General features: G+C 33.9%; 1 protein-coding gene and 1 non-coding gene across 2 annotated transcripts in view; both read right to left on the reverse strand.

Annotated features, from left to right (window-relative positions):
- PCNX1 (pecanex 1) overlaps window positions 1-18,588 on the reverse strand; it is a 130,287-nt gene that overhangs the window by 31,901 nt on the left and 79,798 nt on the right. Inside the window, exons 12-20 of the mRNA XM_074329172.1 lie at window positions 15,906-16,059; window positions 13,271-13,303; window positions 9,456-9,627; window positions 8,910-9,020; window positions 6,974-7,065; window positions 4,521-4,630; window positions 4,011-4,116; window positions 2,492-2,584; window positions 452-602 (exon numbers count right to left, since the gene is read on the reverse strand). Of these exons, the coding sequence (XP_074185273.1) occupies window positions 452-602; window positions 2,492-2,584; window positions 4,011-4,116; window positions 4,521-4,630; window positions 6,974-7,065; window positions 8,910-9,020; window positions 9,456-9,627; window positions 13,271-13,303; window positions 15,906-16,059 (1,022 nt within the window). The remainder of the gene's footprint in view (window positions 1-451; window positions 603-2,491; window positions 2,585-4,010; window positions 4,117-4,520; window positions 4,631-6,973; window positions 7,066-8,909; window positions 9,021-9,455; window positions 9,628-13,270; window positions 13,304-15,905; window positions 16,060-18,588) is intronic.
- LOC141570838 (U6 spliceosomal RNA) lies at window positions 6,473-6,574 on the reverse strand. The gene has a single exon (XR_012495289.1). It is a non-coding gene; the product is annotated as a U6 spliceosomal RNA (small nuclear RNA).

Consider the following 18,588-nt stretch of genomic DNA (forward strand, 5'->3'; position numbering starts at 1 on the left):
TTAAACATTCTTAAAACCTCAGTTTTTAAGCATTAACCTTTTCTCACTTATGCCTCTAACTTCGGGAGAAAAGATTATTAGACTGCCCCTTCCCCCAAAAGTAATAAGGTTTTAAGAAAGTCTTAAAGAGGATTGGGTTGCCTGCATATGGCAAGGATAATTGAGGGAAAAGGTAGGGACTGGAAAGAGAGGTCATAAATATACACAAAAGGCTTCATCAATGAGGTCTGTGAAGAATAATTTAGATCAGTAAGTTTTACGCTGTGGAAAGCTAGCATTGTAGCACAGACATTTACACCGCAATTAAAATTAAAAGCACCCTGCAAACGCTCTGACTCACTGAAGCTTCCAGCCTAAGAAAGTGTTACTTGATTATACTTATTTAACTGTCATCTGTTAACAGAGTAAAAGAAAATCATAATATTAAAAAGGGTGTTAATGAAATACTTACTTCGAACTTCATATTGATTATACTCCACTGTCTTCAGCAGAGGGTGAGAGAAACAGTGCCACGGTAGCTGTTTTCTAACTTGAGGCAGCACGTAATGGGTTACAAAACCTACGAAGCCGACCAATGCATACAACACATACTTGAGAGCAGGCTAAAAGAAGAATAAAGATGAGAACATTAAGCCATTTGAGACCTATAGGAGAACTTCTAATTTGTCAGTTCAATTTTTCATTTGATAAGAGAGAATAGCAAAGTCAATTTTAGAATCTAAGAATTAAACATCTGTCTATAGTTAACATTTCTACATTATGTAGTTTTTCTGATTGAGTCGGCTATAATATTACAGATATTTTAAAACGTGTTTACTCCTTCTTTGGTATTCACACTATCGTAGAATGACAGTCTCTTGAGGTGTATTGCTTGCTACTCTAAGAATGTTCTATGTGACTTGCAGAGGAATGTATTAAACTGTTTTAACGAGTAGAGATAAAGGGCATGAGCTACATAAAACTGTAAATCTGAGCGAAGAGCAGATTAGAATGAGAAAAAAGTATTCTTTTTTGTGCTTTCACATGGCGTATCATTAGAACAGAGTTCTTATGCATGACTAAATTCATAAAAGAGGAAATCAAGTACCATCACTTCAAATATTCAAATTAAAAGTCACATATTTAGAAACTCTGGAATCTCTTGGACATGAAGAGGCTTCAATCTGAGCCCTCAAGACCCAATGGACCTAGCTAGCTCAGCTTGCAATTGTTCAAATTGGAAGAGAAGAAAAACAGGCAAAATGTTAAATAAAATTAAATAAATAACCTTTGCTTCTGGCCAAATGGAATAATAGGGATTTACTCTTCCATATGAAACAACCAAAACAGAATAAAATATGCAAATCATAAGGAAATAAAAAGTGAACCCTGAGAAAAAGGAAAACAGATGTCAGGTGTCAGGGCTGCCCCCGTTTATTGCCTCAAGGGAGTTTATTGCCTCCATGTTGCAGTGTAGGGAGGGAAACCCCACACGAAGCCTGGTACCCTGCGTTGAGGAGATGGAACTGAGAGACTGGACAGACGGAGGCAGCTGGAGTTCACCAGAACAGACAGTGTACCAAAGAGAAAACTGCACATAGAAATTGGAAGATCTGCAGAGGGTCCCCCTCAAGTATTCAGGGGAATCAGCACAAGTGTGTGAGGAAACTACATGAGACCAGAGAAAGCACCACAAGGAAGAATTAAAGAGAGAGTATCCAGCACTCACACTGGGCTAGGAATAGTGCCTGTTCCCACAGCCAGACTGGAAAAGCTGAAGAGTCACAGGTCACGAGCCAGATACTCCAAAGGCTGTTGCCTCAGTAGGGGGAATATTAGCCCTACACTAAAAAACAGCCCTGGTTTCACCTCAGATATCTTAAAAGCAAAACCTAAAAGGATCGAACTGTAACAAGTAACTTAACAGTACCAAAAACCAAAATTCAAGAATATTTCTAGAAACATAAAAATATCCAATACCCAACAAGGCCAAATGTATAATGCTTGGCATCGAAAAATGACCAAACATGCAAAGAATTGGAAAACTATGGCCCATGAGGGGGGAAAGAATCAATTAATCAAAACCAACCCACAAGTGACAGAAGGTAGAAATAGGAAATAAGGACAGAGAATTAAAACTGAATTCCGTATGTTCAAAAAGTTAAGTAGAAGCATGGGAGATTAAAAAAAAAAGAAGAAGACTATGCAGAGGTACACCACAATCAAACTGACACCGTGTGGAAATAGGGACCTGCACAAAAGAATGAAGAGCACTGAGACGGTGAGTGCACAGCCTACAGATAAGCAGAACTGTACAAGAGGAATAAAACCTGAGGAGCCTCACCAACACCGGGACCTGATTTAGATGCGAGGTTCTAGCCTCCAGCTGTATTGGAACAAGACTTTGGGGAGTTCATCTATGTCAGCATTATGGACAAACATTACAGTCAAATCAGAAATGAGTCCAAACAAAGTTTTTTCCCTCAATCAAAAGAACTAAATGATTCCTTACCTGCAATACTGTGAACACTGTGCTTACGTGAATAGCAAAATACAGCACCCCAATTACAATGCATACTACGAGGTCAGACTGTAAACGTTCACTCTGTGAAATAAAACAGAATTACCAAATAATTACATAAAACTTTAAAAAAATAGTTTCCTTTATTCCCAACTGGCAAAGTTTAAGAAACAATTTTTCACTGGTCCTGTTTTTTAGCACTTCTAGATATTTCTTACACATAGTAATTAGCTACAAGTCTTATTTTCTTCCTCAATTTCCTTATATTTTAGTTTGACACTGCAATACCAAGGAAACTCATCTAGTTCCATACACTATAGTACATATCATAACAAAGTCTTTTTTATAACGAAGCCGTATATTTTTCCCCCATTGGCCTGTAAGTTTTACTTTTAGATAAGGGAAAAGGAAATGAGGTACTTAAGTTACTGTATCATTTATAGGGCATATCCTTTTGGACAACAAAGTTTTATTTTCATTGGTCTTTTGAAATGTTGAAACTGCATGCATATGTCCTATTTTAGTTACTGGGTTTGGGTTCTTTGGTAGTTGTAGTAAAAACCAGAAATCTTGATATCTTTGGTTGATGACTGACCCATAGATTTACACTTTTAAGCTAGATTCAGAAGTATCCTACTATATTTAACATGAAATATCCTTTGTTAACACGGAAACTAAAGTCAGAAAAAATTGTTCAAATTATATCTTCAGGCAGTTTTGTATTTCTAAAGTTTTCTACAGCTCAAGTTCACTGAAGGTAAATAGTGTCTAATTCAAGACCTGTATACAAGTTCAGTCTTTCACAAATGGAGATTATCTAATATAGTAACTTGGAAAAAATTTTTATTTTGTTCCATAAAGCAAATGTGACTCTACAGATATCATTTTCAAATATTTACTAAAAGAATGCAGGCAGCATTAAAATTCACTAAATTAGAAAAATTTTTAAAAGACTACACTACTTAAGTATATTAAATTAGTATAGGTTCTCTCCTTCAACCAGGAAAATAAACACAAACACAGACACACTTTTCAGACTGCCCTTGAAAAATAAAACACATTAAAAGGCTAGCAGATGACTTACAAGGACACGGTTTTTATCAAGAAGAAAAATAATCTAATTTATAAGATTAGAAATAAGAAAATAAGAAAATCTAATTTATGTTAATATTCATCTTCCCAAATCTCTGTCTAAATCTGAGTAGGATTAAGAATTCTATGAACAATGAAATGACTTAATTTCACCTGATCTAAAAATGAATGTTTAGCATACTATTCTATATAGAAAATAAGTTTGAGGAATGTGTATTTCTTACATGTTAAAAATTTTAAATAAAGGCAATCAACAATGTACAATATATAATTCTCTAAATATAGTTGTAATATATCGCTATGATTTTCCCCCAATTACTAAAGGCCTTAAAAAAGTGTTCATTATATAACATGATGAATCATGATGAACATTAATGAAATCTAAATTTTAATTGTAAGTGATTTTTTAAAAACTTACAACAGAATTTCTAAGTTTTTCAGGCAGTGGATCTTTTACTTCAGAAAGAGGGTCTTCTGGATTTTTTTCTTCTGTTTTTGGAAAAACCTTGGATTGCACCAAAGAACTTTGTATTTTTGAAAAAGAGAAGAGAAAATAATAAAAAATACATATATAAGCTGAAAACCAGTACTTCAAATAGCAATGTTTATAATAAAAAACCAAGTGATCCAAGTATACTTAATCATTAGCAAATGATAAAGTCTAAAAACATTTAAGATGTCATAAATAAGCATAGTGAGAATATTTTTATTAAAAAAAAAGCTTTAATACTTAGGAGAGAAAAAGTTAACAAATACTCTCAGCCAGTGTGGTTAGAATGACCCATAGTTAATTTATTTTGAAACCAAACATAAATTAAGTCAACAGCATTTTGTAAGCCACTGGGAAAGCATACCTTGGAAATTAAATCAGAAAGAAATGCCAGCTTATTTAAATTTATTTAATTCATTAACAACTGATTTCACTTACAAAAGTACAGATGGATCACTGCTTTGGCGGCTGAGATGATAGGATACTGCCACTAATAAACCACAAAAAATGGAGAAAAGTACTGGAATATGCTGGCCATCCCAAGAATCCTGTTGGGGCAAAAAAAAGTATGACAGAATAATATGCTTCTAATTTATAATCTATCATATAATCACTGGATGTCAGTATTTCGGAGAAAGATAACTAAATTCAACAAAAACTTTTTAGCCATATTATTAATTGCATTTTACTCCACCAGATAAGTTTAGATTTATTACTTTCTGATGAGCTAGAATCTAGCTGCTAGGTCATCTTGAGATTTGCTTTCGTACTAAAGCTCTGTTACATACTACGAATAATACATGTGCTTCTGCTACACATTGCTGCCAATTTCTTTCAGGTTTAAAGTACTATTAAGCTTATAGTAAACTATGTTCTCCCTTTTGAAGAACAAAATAACTTGCTGTAGTAAATTTTTGATTATGTAATGATGGAGTAGGAAAAGGCAACACATGATACAACACATCAGGCAAAGAACATGTTAACATTTGGTGTGCTCATGTAATATGCCATTATATCTTCCAGAGTATTGAGCAGGCATTCAGTGTTTCCTGAACGAATGAACTGCATATTCTCAGAAATAAATAACACAAAGACCAGCTTCTAAGGCCAACCACTTCTGAGGCCAACACAAATATGTGGAAATGGCATCTCCCAGGGTCCTGTCCTCATACATTTCCTCTTGTCAATCCACATTAGCAGTCTTCTTCTTACTCTTTATCTAATTCTGTTAATGAATTCCAAATCTATTAATCACTAACTCAAACCTCTCACATATAACTTCCTACCACGAATTTCTGGGTACCTCACAAATATCAACAAATAAGCATGTCCAAATGTAACCAATCATCTTCCTGACTAAACACCAAGGTTTCCCATTTTGTACTTTAGTATTACTATCTAACTAGATGTACAAGGCAGACCCTACCCAGAAGTCATCTGGAGCCTTTCTTTTCTCTTTATCCAGAGTCCCCAAATATATTTACTGAATCCTATTTTAATTAAGTACCGCATAATTTCAAGACTGTAGCACAACAATCTTCCTGCTTCCCCTCCTTCCTGCTTATATTTCCATTTCCTTCACAATGGGGACAAAGTAATCTTTCTAAAATGCACCGCTGATCACTTCCTTGCCATACCTGAAACACTTCTGGGTCTTCCATCCCCACCCCATCACGTTTGGATAAAAGATATTTTATCTTTTCTCACAGTGATAAAAGATAGTATTTCATAACCCAGGCAACTGCCTGTCTTTCCAGCCTGACTGAAAGCCATCTTTCCTCATGTCCCCACACCTCCAGCAATTCCAAATGACTTGCTGTTTCCTATACACAACACAGCTTCTTTACAAATCCATGGCTCTTCTTCCTCCCTTGTTTCACTTAACTAATTCCTATTTGTCCTTCTAATTTTAGGTAAAAAGCCATCCCTTGAGAAATTATGAATCCCTTTAGGCTGAACAAGATAATCACTTCATTAGTACAGCCATAACAGTTTTTCTGGCCTCCATTACCCTCTAGTGAAAGGTTGGCTGACTTATTAATCCCAACAACATATAAGCTACTTAAAAGCAGGAAATGGTGTTTAGCATAGTACTGGGCACACAGGGAGCATTCTATAAATGCCACTGAATAAATGGAGCAAGGAAGGACACTGTGAGTCACTCTGCAGTCCTCTCAACCTGATCATTCTGATTGTCTTGCATTAATCACAAAAAAGAATAGTACCAGGGGTTGAGGGTTGTTTATGAAAAATTGAAATTTTTATGTTTACAATTTGGTAACTATCTTTTGAAAATAAACCGAATAAGCCTCATCCAGATCTTTCTAAACCAACAATGACATTAAATTTCAGTGCACTAATTTTTACTACAATGTATCTTTTTTTTTCTAAAAAATATGGAGCACATCACAAATTCTAACACATGCATAGGGGTCATGCTAATCTTCTCTGTATGGTTCTAATTTTAGGATATGTGCTGCTGAAGCGAGCACGAGAATGTATCTTCAATTGTAGTCCTTGAACTTATTCTCCTAAGTTTTAAGAAGTCTTGATATGAACAGTAGTTGCATATATTCTTAACTAGACATCTAAAATTAAATTCATGTTCTGTTATTACCATGCCCACTTCTATCCCAGACCAGCCCAGTTTTTAATAATTTGTTTCTAATATTAATTTGATTATTGCATGGAAAAGGACTTTCTTTTAATAATGGTTAGCTATGAAATTGCTTTCAAATTCAAAGTAAATGAGAATAATGTTCAGCCTATGAAAATCATAGAAATTTAAGCGAAAGTGACACTAGGAAAAAAGATCATATTAGTTAATTTAAAACAATCTTCATATAGAAAAATGGCCTTAAAGACAAAAAATACTACAACATGTTGCTCACCTTTAAAGCGCCATAACACAATCCATACAGTAAGGCTACTGCTACAATGCTACAGATAAAACTGTAGAGTGCTGCAAGCAGGCTTGTAGTGGCTAGATAGGACAGAAAAAGGAAATCAATATTTTATAAACATTGATGGAAAAAAACATAGCTTAAAAGGGCACTGAAAAGTATTTAAAATGGTATAATATTGACTATAACTAAATACTTTTCATTTGATTTTTAACAATTGAATTACTTCATCTGGTGCTTTCACAAGATCTTTAAACAACAAAGGTTTACTATTCACCATTTTTGATACAAGATAAAATATATTCACCTTGGAAGTAATGAACATTTATACATAGCAAAAAAATCTGTACCTATATTATGTTTCAAGAATGTATCTTATTATATTTACAAAAGTATGCAAAAATGAAGCTTGCAGAGAGAGGCGTGAAAAGGAACTAGAGATACATTAAGTATTCACTGGAAGATATTAGTCTATTTAAACAGAATCTGTGTTACCCACAGAAGTAAATCTGCATTCCCATGTGTTAATTAATTCTGATAAAAAAGTACAGATCTGACTAATTTCTAACAACAACAAAAAATTAAATCCAATGGGATACTAGTAATAGGGAATAGGGGCTGGCTATTACAGCTAGCCTTTATTTTTAAAATATGGATAAACAGATTTTCTTTAATGGTAATTTTATATGGTTCCATAAAAAAAATCTATAGGAAAAATTTTTAAGAGATATTAAAAAATTAGTGCCTTGCACAAGTCTGTAAATTATAATGACAAAACCCACAGTTATGAATAACCTACACTAAACTCTCTCCACAGTATTTAGATTAATATAGCACGTACAACAGTCCCTAAATACTGAAACTGTCTTCTACCCAATAAGCTGTGCTGAAGACCAGCCCAGTTTTAATTCACACCTCTTTCAAAAATTTTTCAAAACATCAAAAATGCTCTAGATACACAGTAACATAGAAAAAGCTTAGCTTCTATTTAAAATTTAAGTCATAATATCAACCTTTTATCAGCAAAAACAATTTCAATACATATATTTGGAAGATAAAGGAGGATTGCAAGTGTGAAGTATGAAGAGAAATGGTCTATAAAGTTACAGTAATTTTTTTCCCTTTCATATTTTTCCTCAATTTGTATACACATCTTTCAGTAAAATTTTAAATGGTTACACCAAGTAAGAGTATGTTTAAACCACAGTGGCTGCCCATAAAGCTATTTTAAAGTTCTGCAAACCATCATCTATTCCAGAGTAACACTGGTCTTACTTATTTTGTTTATTTATTTATTTTCTTCCTTTTTAAATTAAACTTCATTGGGGTTGGTCTTACTTACTTTGTAAATGAGGTATACATATAACAGGGAAATACATTTCTAAGTATTTCAATTCATACCCATACATTCTACTCTAAAGACCAAGGTACTTCTAAAAAGCTTATTTAATAAAATGCTTTTACTGAAAGCATTCTGGTTTTAGTGTTCACATTTTAAAGATAAAACAAAGCACTGAAACTAAATACATAGACATCCCAAATGCATGTACCAGTTCACAATCCAAATATAATGCCACATATCAGAGCTCAATCGATTTGGGATAGATGACCTTTTATAAATATTTCATAAGTCTATACAAGTTCCAAGTAAACTCACTATAACTTTTAGTTTTAGGCAATAGTTTTAGGCATCACTTCTTACAAATCAACTGCATTCATTATTCCTGTCTCTTTCAATAAAAGCAGACTTAACTGCTTTTTCCTATCTATAAATTACTACTCTGTCTTCAATTATTAAATAAGTGTACTTTTCTTTCTAATTTCAATTCTAAAACAAAAACTGAAAAAGCATTTTAATGTTCAGTTTATTACTTAATGATCTGTAAAAGTAACACTGAAATCTTTAATTTTTATAAGTACTCACCATTGCCACCAAAGATATGAATATCCAATTGTTCACAAAGGTACATTACAAATGTATTCACCTGAGGCAGAAGACCAACGAAAAATACTATTGGGAAACAGAGGGTAAACACTACAGGAGGAAAGAAAAGCATGTTAAAAATAGTGTACCTCATCCATCCTTTTGTTACATTTAAGATCATAAAATAAATGATAAAAAGAAATCCAAAATTAACATACACTACTCAGTGATTTTCTTTAACGATACCATTTTAAACTATTTCTCTCCACTATTTTCATATGATAGGAACCTGAGACATAAAATCCAAAGGAAGCTTTCCTTCCATCATCTACTTCAAGAACAGAAGGATTACTGTAATATTTGTTCATCATTAGTTTCATTCATAATAGTCCTATAGGTTCTGTCCCTCACTGAGAAGATTACAATAAACAACAAAATACGCCTATTAAAACTAATTCACCCTATATAATTGATCTACTTATCAGTGAACTGATTCTATACAAGTAAATTAATGTTAAGAACTGAGATACTTTAACGATGACTTACCTATAACTAAATCCCTGGCTGATACGAGCACCAGTGGATTGGTGAAAGTTATTCCATATAATCTGAACTTGGTTGTAGTAAGGTTTCTGCTACCATAATCCAAGAGCCAAATAAGACCACAACATAAACAGAAATAAACTGGTCTACTGTAGGCAATGATACGATTATGACCCTGAAAATGATATTAAAGTCAGTTTAGTTAATTTTAAGAGTCACAACTAGCTATTAAGATCTTTGATGGCTTATATTCTAAGGATTCAAAATGTTTCCATATGGAAACCCAGTTTCTGACTGTAACAGAAGGGAATTACAAATATGGCAAGGAGGAAGAATAGAGTGAACCCTGTGATACTCAATTAGAGGCATCATTATGAACTCATTTTAATATGCATATAAGTAGACAGATATGATAGGTGTGTGTGTGTGTGTGTGTGTGTGTGTGTGTGTGTAGTTGGCCCTTGAAAACCACGGGGATTATAGGGACACTACAATGCCATCTTACAGTAAAAAAATTTGTGTGTAACTTTTGACTTCTCAAAAACTTAACTAAAAGCCTACTAATGAGCAGAAGCCATACCAATAACATAGATAGCTGATGAACACATATTTTATGTTATATGTATTATATACTGCATTCTTACAATAAAGTAAGCTAGAGAAAAGAAAATGTTAAATTATTTTTAAAAAGAAAATCATAAGGAAAATACATCTACAACATTTACTGAAAAACTGTGTATAGGTGGACTAACATAGTTCAAACCTGTTGTTCAATGGCAACTGTATACATGTGTGTACATATACACACACACACACACACACACACACACACACACACACACACACATTATATATTTCCTAGTTTTACCCACTGAGAAGACCTAGAAACAATGACATTCTAGTAATAAAGATTACTAGCATCCAGATCTTAGTATGTAAATATTATTTACTAAAAAGAATCAGGGCTCCATAAAGAAAAGGCTGGTTTCAGGCTAGGGTAGGAAAAATATAAAATGTGCTTGGAAAACTCTTTGTGCCAAAAAAACCAAAAGGAAGTACCTAAAGAATAATAAGGATATGTCAAAAGGACACAGAAGATGATATGATGGCCCAGTGGCTAAATTAGAAACAATTTGAGCACCAAAATAAAAAATGATAGTATCATTATATGTAACCATTGAGTAAAAGAAGAATCCATGGATCCACACCAATACAAAAAAATACAGACATCAGGGAAAGTTATTTCTTAAGAGTAAAAAGTCAATGACTACATGTATAGGGAATGATGAAATTAGAAAATCACTATTTGGCAACCATCAAATGCTAATTTGATTCAGGCAAGAAATATCAACAGATATTAAAAACAAGTGAGTGGGAAGTCTGCAGGGCAACTGGACATACACAGTCTCCAAGTATCTCCCTATGAGATACTTATTAACCACAACAGAAAAATAGTAACATTACTGTACAGTAGTGGGTCTCAAGGGAGTGGGAGGGGATTTTGACCTCCAGGGGACATTTGGCAATGTCTGGAGACATGCTGGTTGTCACAATTGGGGTGGTGGGTGCTACTAACATCTAGTGGGTAGAAGTCAAGATATAAAGCTAAATATCCTACAATGCACAGGAGAGCACCCCCACCGACAACAAAGAATCTCCAGTCCAAAATGTTAATATTGCAGAGGTTAAAAAACCCTGCAGTCACTACTCTTAACCAAAAGATCAAAGTTAACATCACCAGCGAAAGGATAAATCAACATCATGTGCTTCCTGATTGATGCACTGAGAACACATCACTTTCACAGCGTTTCCACCAAAAAAGCATGGCCTGTATCCAATCAAGAAGAAACATCAGACAAACTCAACTTGAGGGATGGTCTAAAAAATAACTGTCCTGTACCCATCAAAAATGCCAATATCAGAAAAGACAAATACTGGACCGGCCTGGTGGCTCAGGCGGTTAGAGCTCCATGCTCTTAACTCTGAAGGCTGCCGGTTCGATTCCTACATGGGCCAGAGGGCTCTCAACCACAAGGTTGCCAGTTCAACTCCTCGAGTCCCGCAAGGGATGGTGGGCTCTGCTCCCTGCAACTAAGGTTGAACACGGCACCTTGAGCTGAGCTGCCTCCCGGATGGCTCAGTTGGTTGGAGCGTGGGCTCTCATCTCAACCACAAGGTTGCCAGTTCAATTCCTCGAGTCCCGCAAGGGATGGTGGGCAGCGCCCCCTGCAACTAAAATTGAACACGGCACTTTGAGCTGAGCTGCCGCTGAGCTCCCAGATGGCTCAGGTGGTTGGAGCGCATCCTCTCAACCACAAGGTTGCTGGTTCAACTCCCGCAAGGGATGGTGGGCTGTGCCCCCTGCAACTAGCAACGGCAACTGGACCTGGAGCTGAGCTGTGCCCTCCACAACTAAGACTGAAAGAACAACAACTTGAAGCTGAACAGCACCCTCCACAACTGAGATTGAAAGGACAACAACTTGACTTGGAAAAAAGGCCTGGAAGTACACAGTGTTCCCTAATAAAATCCTGTTCCCCTTCAAAAAATGAAAGTAAAAAAATTAAAATAATAAAAGACAAATACTAAGGAACTACTCCAGATTAAAGTAGGCTAAAAAGACTAAATGCACAATCAGGGATTTTCTATTGCCAATTGAGAAAATAGGAAACACCTAAGTAAGCACTGCAACTTAGAAAATACATAGTATTGTATCAATGTCAATGCCCTGATTTGGTAATTATATTGAATTAATGTAAAGAAATGCCTTTGTTTCTAGGAAACATAGACTGAAGCATTTAGAAGTAAAGAGGCATCGTGTCTCAAACAGTTCAGAAAAGTGTGTGTGTATGTGTATGTGCGTGTGCAGGGGGGGGGGAGAGAGAGAGAGGAACTGGAAAGGGAATAAGCAAATATGGTAAAATGTTTAACAGGGACATGGGTGAATAGCATCAGGAATTCTTTGTACGATCTTTGCAACTTTTCCCTAAGTCTGAAATTATGTCAAAATAAAAAGTTAAAACCCGTACTTCCATCTATCATTATACTTCAAAAGCATTCTTACAAAATAATACACAATCAGTTGAAAGAGAATCATGTGCCTCCTTGTTTTGTTTTGCTCATCTACTTTCATTATTAAGTATCTCAGTGTATGGGAAAAAATAATAAATATATTCAAGAAAGAAGACATCATCATAAATTGTTCTTGGAGTTTGATTTTGAACTACTTTAAAGAGAATACCCTTTGGTCTTCCAATTAAACTAACACAGGGTGAGGTCTAAAACCGAAGCATGCTTCACAATAAGTATTGTTCAGCAGCTAATACTTTTGTTTAAAGTAACAAAGTAAATAAGGTTTTTAATCTCCTTAGTGCCCACAGGTCTAAACACCAGATCAATGCATTACTTCTTTATTCTTGCTCTTAATGATTACTTAAGCAAAATAATACGAAGTTTTTCCTACTTTAAAATTCTGTTTTTCAATATTTATTCATGACTTATTCTTCAAAATTTACTAAATGCAAGTCATCAAATAATCATGAGTTTATATGAACCATGTCTACCTAATTGATAACCTCCCTGTGAAACAGGCTGTCAAAGTATGAGTTATTATGCTCATTTTCAACCAGGATTTAAAGGCCACAATTACAGTACCATTTTTATTTCATGCTAATAAATCACCTATATTTCTAGTAGTGTGTCAAGACTTAGATGAGAAAATAATAACATAAATCTTAATTCAATCCGACATATGATCCACAAAAGGTTTGGATGAATGTTAAGGAACCATGAGTTACAGGCATATTACAGTGACTTACATGTCTGGGAGAAGAAGAATCTGGTTGAACACTCTAAAAATGAAACAGAAAGATAGATTATACTACTGAAGTCCTGGTAATTTTACAAGCAACCTTCAAAGTGCCTGAAATAATCTCAAATAAATGTTCCATAGCTAAGAAAGGACCTAGATTAATTCTGTTGAAACATCAATAGAAGACAAAAAAATCAGCTCGAGATACTGATGTCACTGTGATATTAAAAATATCTCAAATCGTTCCTGACTCTTAAATTTATTTTGGTTAATAATTTGCATCTCGCTTAATGTTTCTGAAATGGCATATGGTAGATAGATCCATTACTGCTTGGTTCATTACTACGTATAAGTATGTTACGGTAGAATGCTTTCTATCATTCCATTCAGAAAATGCACAAAATATGGGTTAGCTTATAAGAATTCTAGTTCTGTCCACAAATTCCAAGCTTACTAAACCATTCAATGGTATTTGTATTAAATACCGTATTTCCCCGAAAATAAAACCTAGCCGGACAAAGCAGCTCTAATGCGTCTTTTGGAGCAAAAATTAATATAAGATCCAGTATCATATCATATCATATCATATCATATCATATCATATCATATCTCATATCATATCATATCATATATCATATATCATATCATAGCCGGTCTTACATTATAGTAAAATAAGACCGGGTCATATATTAATTTTTGCTCCAAAATATGCATTAGAGCTGCTTGTCCGGCTAGGTCTTATTTTCGGGGAAACACGGTATGTTACTTATATTTTCACATCAAAATCATCAATTAAGTTAAACTATATCTTTGTAAGAAACTTTATCAACTTTCCATAAAAATGTCCAAATGGTATTAGGCAGCTACTTCCCAAACCATGACTTTTCTCTCAAGTTCCAGTTCATTTCCAATAGTATACCAAACCACTTGCTTAGGATGGTTTATCACCACCCTACAACTCCAGATTGGCCCAAGCTTACTGAGTTTGGCATGTGGTCCTTTACTGGATATGAGACGAGGGAATCTTGAAATTCTTTCAATTCCAGCATCTATCCTCTAAAAGCTTCTGTTCCAGCCTTTCTCATTTCTAGTTATGACATTACTGTTCTTCTAGTCAACTCGTAATTTTAAAAAGTTCAGTCATATTTTACCTTTTCCATATCTGACTATATTAACCGAAAAGCACTGGACAAAATTAATGGGACAAGGGATACTAGAGGCAAGGAATTAATTTAAATGGCTTAAGGCAATAAAGGGATGGATTAAGGTGGTTGAAATCGAAAGCAAGAACAAAGGCCAGAAATTTTAACACAGGATCACCACATTTAATCACAGTAACTTGGAAGGAGTAGCTCTAAGATTTTGAGTCAGTATAGTATCGTCAAAAGCAAAGCAATGAGGCGAGGAAAATATTTATCAGAAGATAATGCTGTGCTATTTTTCAAATGTGCCAACGGCCTGGCAGATTCATAGGACTAAAGCTTGTGAGAAAGGTGAAGACTCTGAGATATAAATCTGGACATAATTCATGTGTAGGGGCAACAAACAAAGTAAAAAAGGATGACTTCACTAGCAAGGAACTGCAAACTGACAAGAGGGCCAAATAGAACCCTAGAGAATTCTCATCAATTAAGAAGTGGTCAAAAGAACAAAGAGGCATCAACAAAGGAAAATAAAGTTATCTGAAAAGTAGGATAATCATCAGGGTAATATAAAGTCACAGAACAATGAGGACAATATAAAAACGGAAGATAGTATTCATACGTGTTAAGTGATGCAGCAGTGACAGAGAATGAAGACTATTAAAAGGACACAGATTTGAAAATTTCAGATTATTAGCAACCACAAAGACTACGATTTCAGTGCTGCAGTGAGGAAAAAAAGTATGGATGGGTCTTGAAGAAATGAAGCAGTTGACATTAAGTGGTATATTCCTGATGTCGATGATAGACATGTGGGCAGCTGATGGTATAAACAGAACCAACCAAATAGTTTTCAGGATGGGAAAAGGTTCTTCAGGTTAGCTTGTATCAGGTAAATAACCAACACAAGAAGGGTATTTATTGGCGAAGTAAGAAAGGAATGGGCACAGTCGACATTAACAGTCCACAATGATTTTCCATGAAGGGTTAAAAATTTGGTATTTGATTCTTCCATTTTTGGAGTACTTAAAATTGGTAACATTTGATATTTTATAGCCATTATTAAAACAATAGCAAAGGGACACCAATCTTCTGTTTTCAGTGTCCCAAAGGATTATATATCCCAATTTTGACATTATTGTATCTATTAATGAAGGATTTTAATAAATTTCACCTACAGAACAGAACAGTTAAAATATAGAAGTGGGAGGGTTAATGTTGGCAAATTAAAATGAATTTCAAAAATACAAATTCTTATTTTTAACAAATGCCCAAATTTTTTCTTTCAACACAAAAAAATAGCTTTAAAGAAGCTTCATTTATATATCATTGTTTCTTAAAGTTTATATGTCACTTTTGTTCCCTACCCAATCTAATGTAAACATCTGAGAAAAATTAATCAAAAAATTAATCTTACAATAATGTAATAAATGGCATGAAACCTCTGCCCTTTAACACAAATCTTATTCCATATTCTGAAAAGAAGAGAGATGCTGGTACCTTAAGTAGTGAGTATTGACAGCTGGCTATAACCAGGCAGAACTGGAACACCCAGATATCTCTGAAGAAGCCTTGTATGAGAAGAATAGACCCCAAAAATGCCACAAGAATAGCCAAGATGACAGCTAACACATTTTCCAGGATCTCACGATTTCTGTAGACAGAAAAATTTATAAGTATATCATCAATATAAGCAATTAATCAGAGTGAAGTAAGAGAAGGCATCAATATGAAGTTCATGTTATGCTTCCTGAAATATTTTTATAGTATTAGGTTTGAATAAGATTTTCGATCACACTGAAAAAGAAACTAGCTTATGTGGGAAATTAAAATTCTTATGTGTAAATAAAACACACTATAGTAGATTGTGAAGTTTTAATTTTAACACATAATATAGTTTTCATTTCTATTTAAAAAAATTTACTCTTAACATCTGCTTTTCTGTCAAATTTGTTGCAAAATTACTAACCTACCAGGATGGCAAATAAAGGACCTATACATAGAAACAAGTTTCAAAAACAAACTCTCAAAACAGTTTCTAGAAAATTTAATTTGAAAGTTCTTGGTATTTTATATGATAAAGTTTGTAACCAAATTTTGATACCAAACAATTTCATTTTCCGCATCTCTAAATGATGTGAAATAATCTGAAAAGCAATTTACTAGAACTACTACTAGGCCCTTCCATATGTTGAGAATGAAGGTAGTGATAAAGACCATCAATACTATATCAAAGTTGCTGACAGTTTTACATTTTATTAAACTGACACTGTAAAAGGAACAATCTGATGCCAAGATATTACACAGTAATGAAGATGATTTTTATGTCACACCAAAAAATAAGAACCAGTATCATTATTTCTTGAGGAAATTTTATCACAAAATGTTAAATACTTACTATAAGTCTTGTTTTTTTTAAAAAACATACATGACATAGGAAAACACTCAACACATTTACTATACAAAGAAAGGACACAAAACTGTGTGCATAGGAAGATGTAAGTCCTGTTACTTACAAGACCCAGTTATAGGTTAATAAAGACAAGATATCACAATGATACTACTGATAATGTGTCTCTCTGGGTGAAATGATTATGAATGGTCTCTTTGTCTTAAAATCTTTCCATATATTTAAGTTTTTTATAATGGGTAAAGAATTACTCTTATAATCATAAAAATGCTTTTATTAGTTTGTTGTCAATGCCATATTTATAATAATCAATTGACCTAAAAATGAAATTCACAAACATCTCTGCACTATTTCATTTGTTAGTTCTACCAGATTAAAACAAGTTCAGTAGTATTTTCAGTACAATAAACACTGGTATTTTCTCTGATCTTCTGGGGCAGGCTGTGGAATTCCAGATTTGCTGAATCCAATGATCCTTGTCAACTCTGCTACATTATATACTGTCTATATTGCTACACACTGAACATGTGCTGTCCCCCAACTTTTCTTAGTTTTTAATTCTGATAAATCCAATTTATCAATCTGTTCTTTTACTTACTAATCTTATTTTTGGTGTCACATCTAAGGAATTTTGCCTAACCCAAAGTCACAAATATTTTCTCCTATATTTTATATACTTCTAGGAGTTTTGTTGTTTTAGATTTTACATTTAGGCCTATATATCCATTTTGAATTCTTATAATGTAGTGCAATGTAAGGATACAAGTTTTGTTTTTGGGGGGTTTTTTTGCATATGGAAATCCAATTGTTGAAAAGGCTATCCTTTCACCACCTGCCTGATTTGGGATATTATTTTAATGCCATCTGGGCCTGAAGTTTTCTTTCTGGGAAGGTTTTTTAACCACAATTTCCATTTATTTAATGGATATAGGACCATTAAGATTTTTCTTTCAAAGTGAACTCTGATAATTTATCCTTCAATAACTTTGACAATAGTGATTTATAGTATTCTCCTATTATCCATTTAGTACCTGTAGAGTCTGTAGTGAAATCCTATCTCATATTCCAGATATTGGTTATCTGTAACTTTTTGCTTTTTCTTTTTTTCCAGAATTAGCCTGCTTAAAAGTTTATCAATTCAATTGATCTTCTTAAAGATCAAGCCTTTTGGTTTCCATGATTTTTCTTTATAGTTTTTCTGTTTCCTCACTGATTTCTGCTTTGGTTCTTGACTGTTTTCTTTCTTAAGCTTACTTGGACTTTATGTGCTCTTTTTCTAGTTTCTTAAGGTAGAAGGTGAAGTCACTCATTTGACTTTTGTTACGTCAAGCTATAAATTCTTCTAAGTACTGTGTTAGTGGCGCATCCAAAATTCTGATGTTTTCATTTTCCTTCAGTTCAAAATACCTCCTAATTTCCCTCTTGATTTCTTCTTTGATCCATGAGTTTAGAAGTATTTTCAGTTTCTAAATATTTAGGAATTTCCTAAGGTTCTTCTTGTTATTAATTTATAATTAATTCCATCATGGTCAGAGAACATACAATGCATGACTTGAACCCTTTTATATTTGACCAATGTATTATACGGTCCAGAATATGGTCTACCTTGGTAAATGTTTCATGTCCACTTAAAAAAATGTGTATTTTGTTGTTACGATTGGAGTGTTTCATAAATGTCAATCAACTTAGTTTGGTGGACAGAATTGTTCAAATATACTACATTCTTGCCTATTTTCTGCATACTTGTTCTATCAATTGTTGAGAGAGGGGTAT

The sequence above is a fragment of the Rhinolophus sinicus genome, linkage group LG03 (genome assembly GCF_036562045.2).
Source record: "Rhinolophus sinicus isolate RSC01 linkage group LG03, ASM3656204v1, whole genome shotgun sequence".
In the NCBI taxonomy this organism is placed as follows: Eukaryota; Metazoa; Chordata; class Mammalia; order Chiroptera; family Rhinolophidae; genus Rhinolophus; species Rhinolophus sinicus.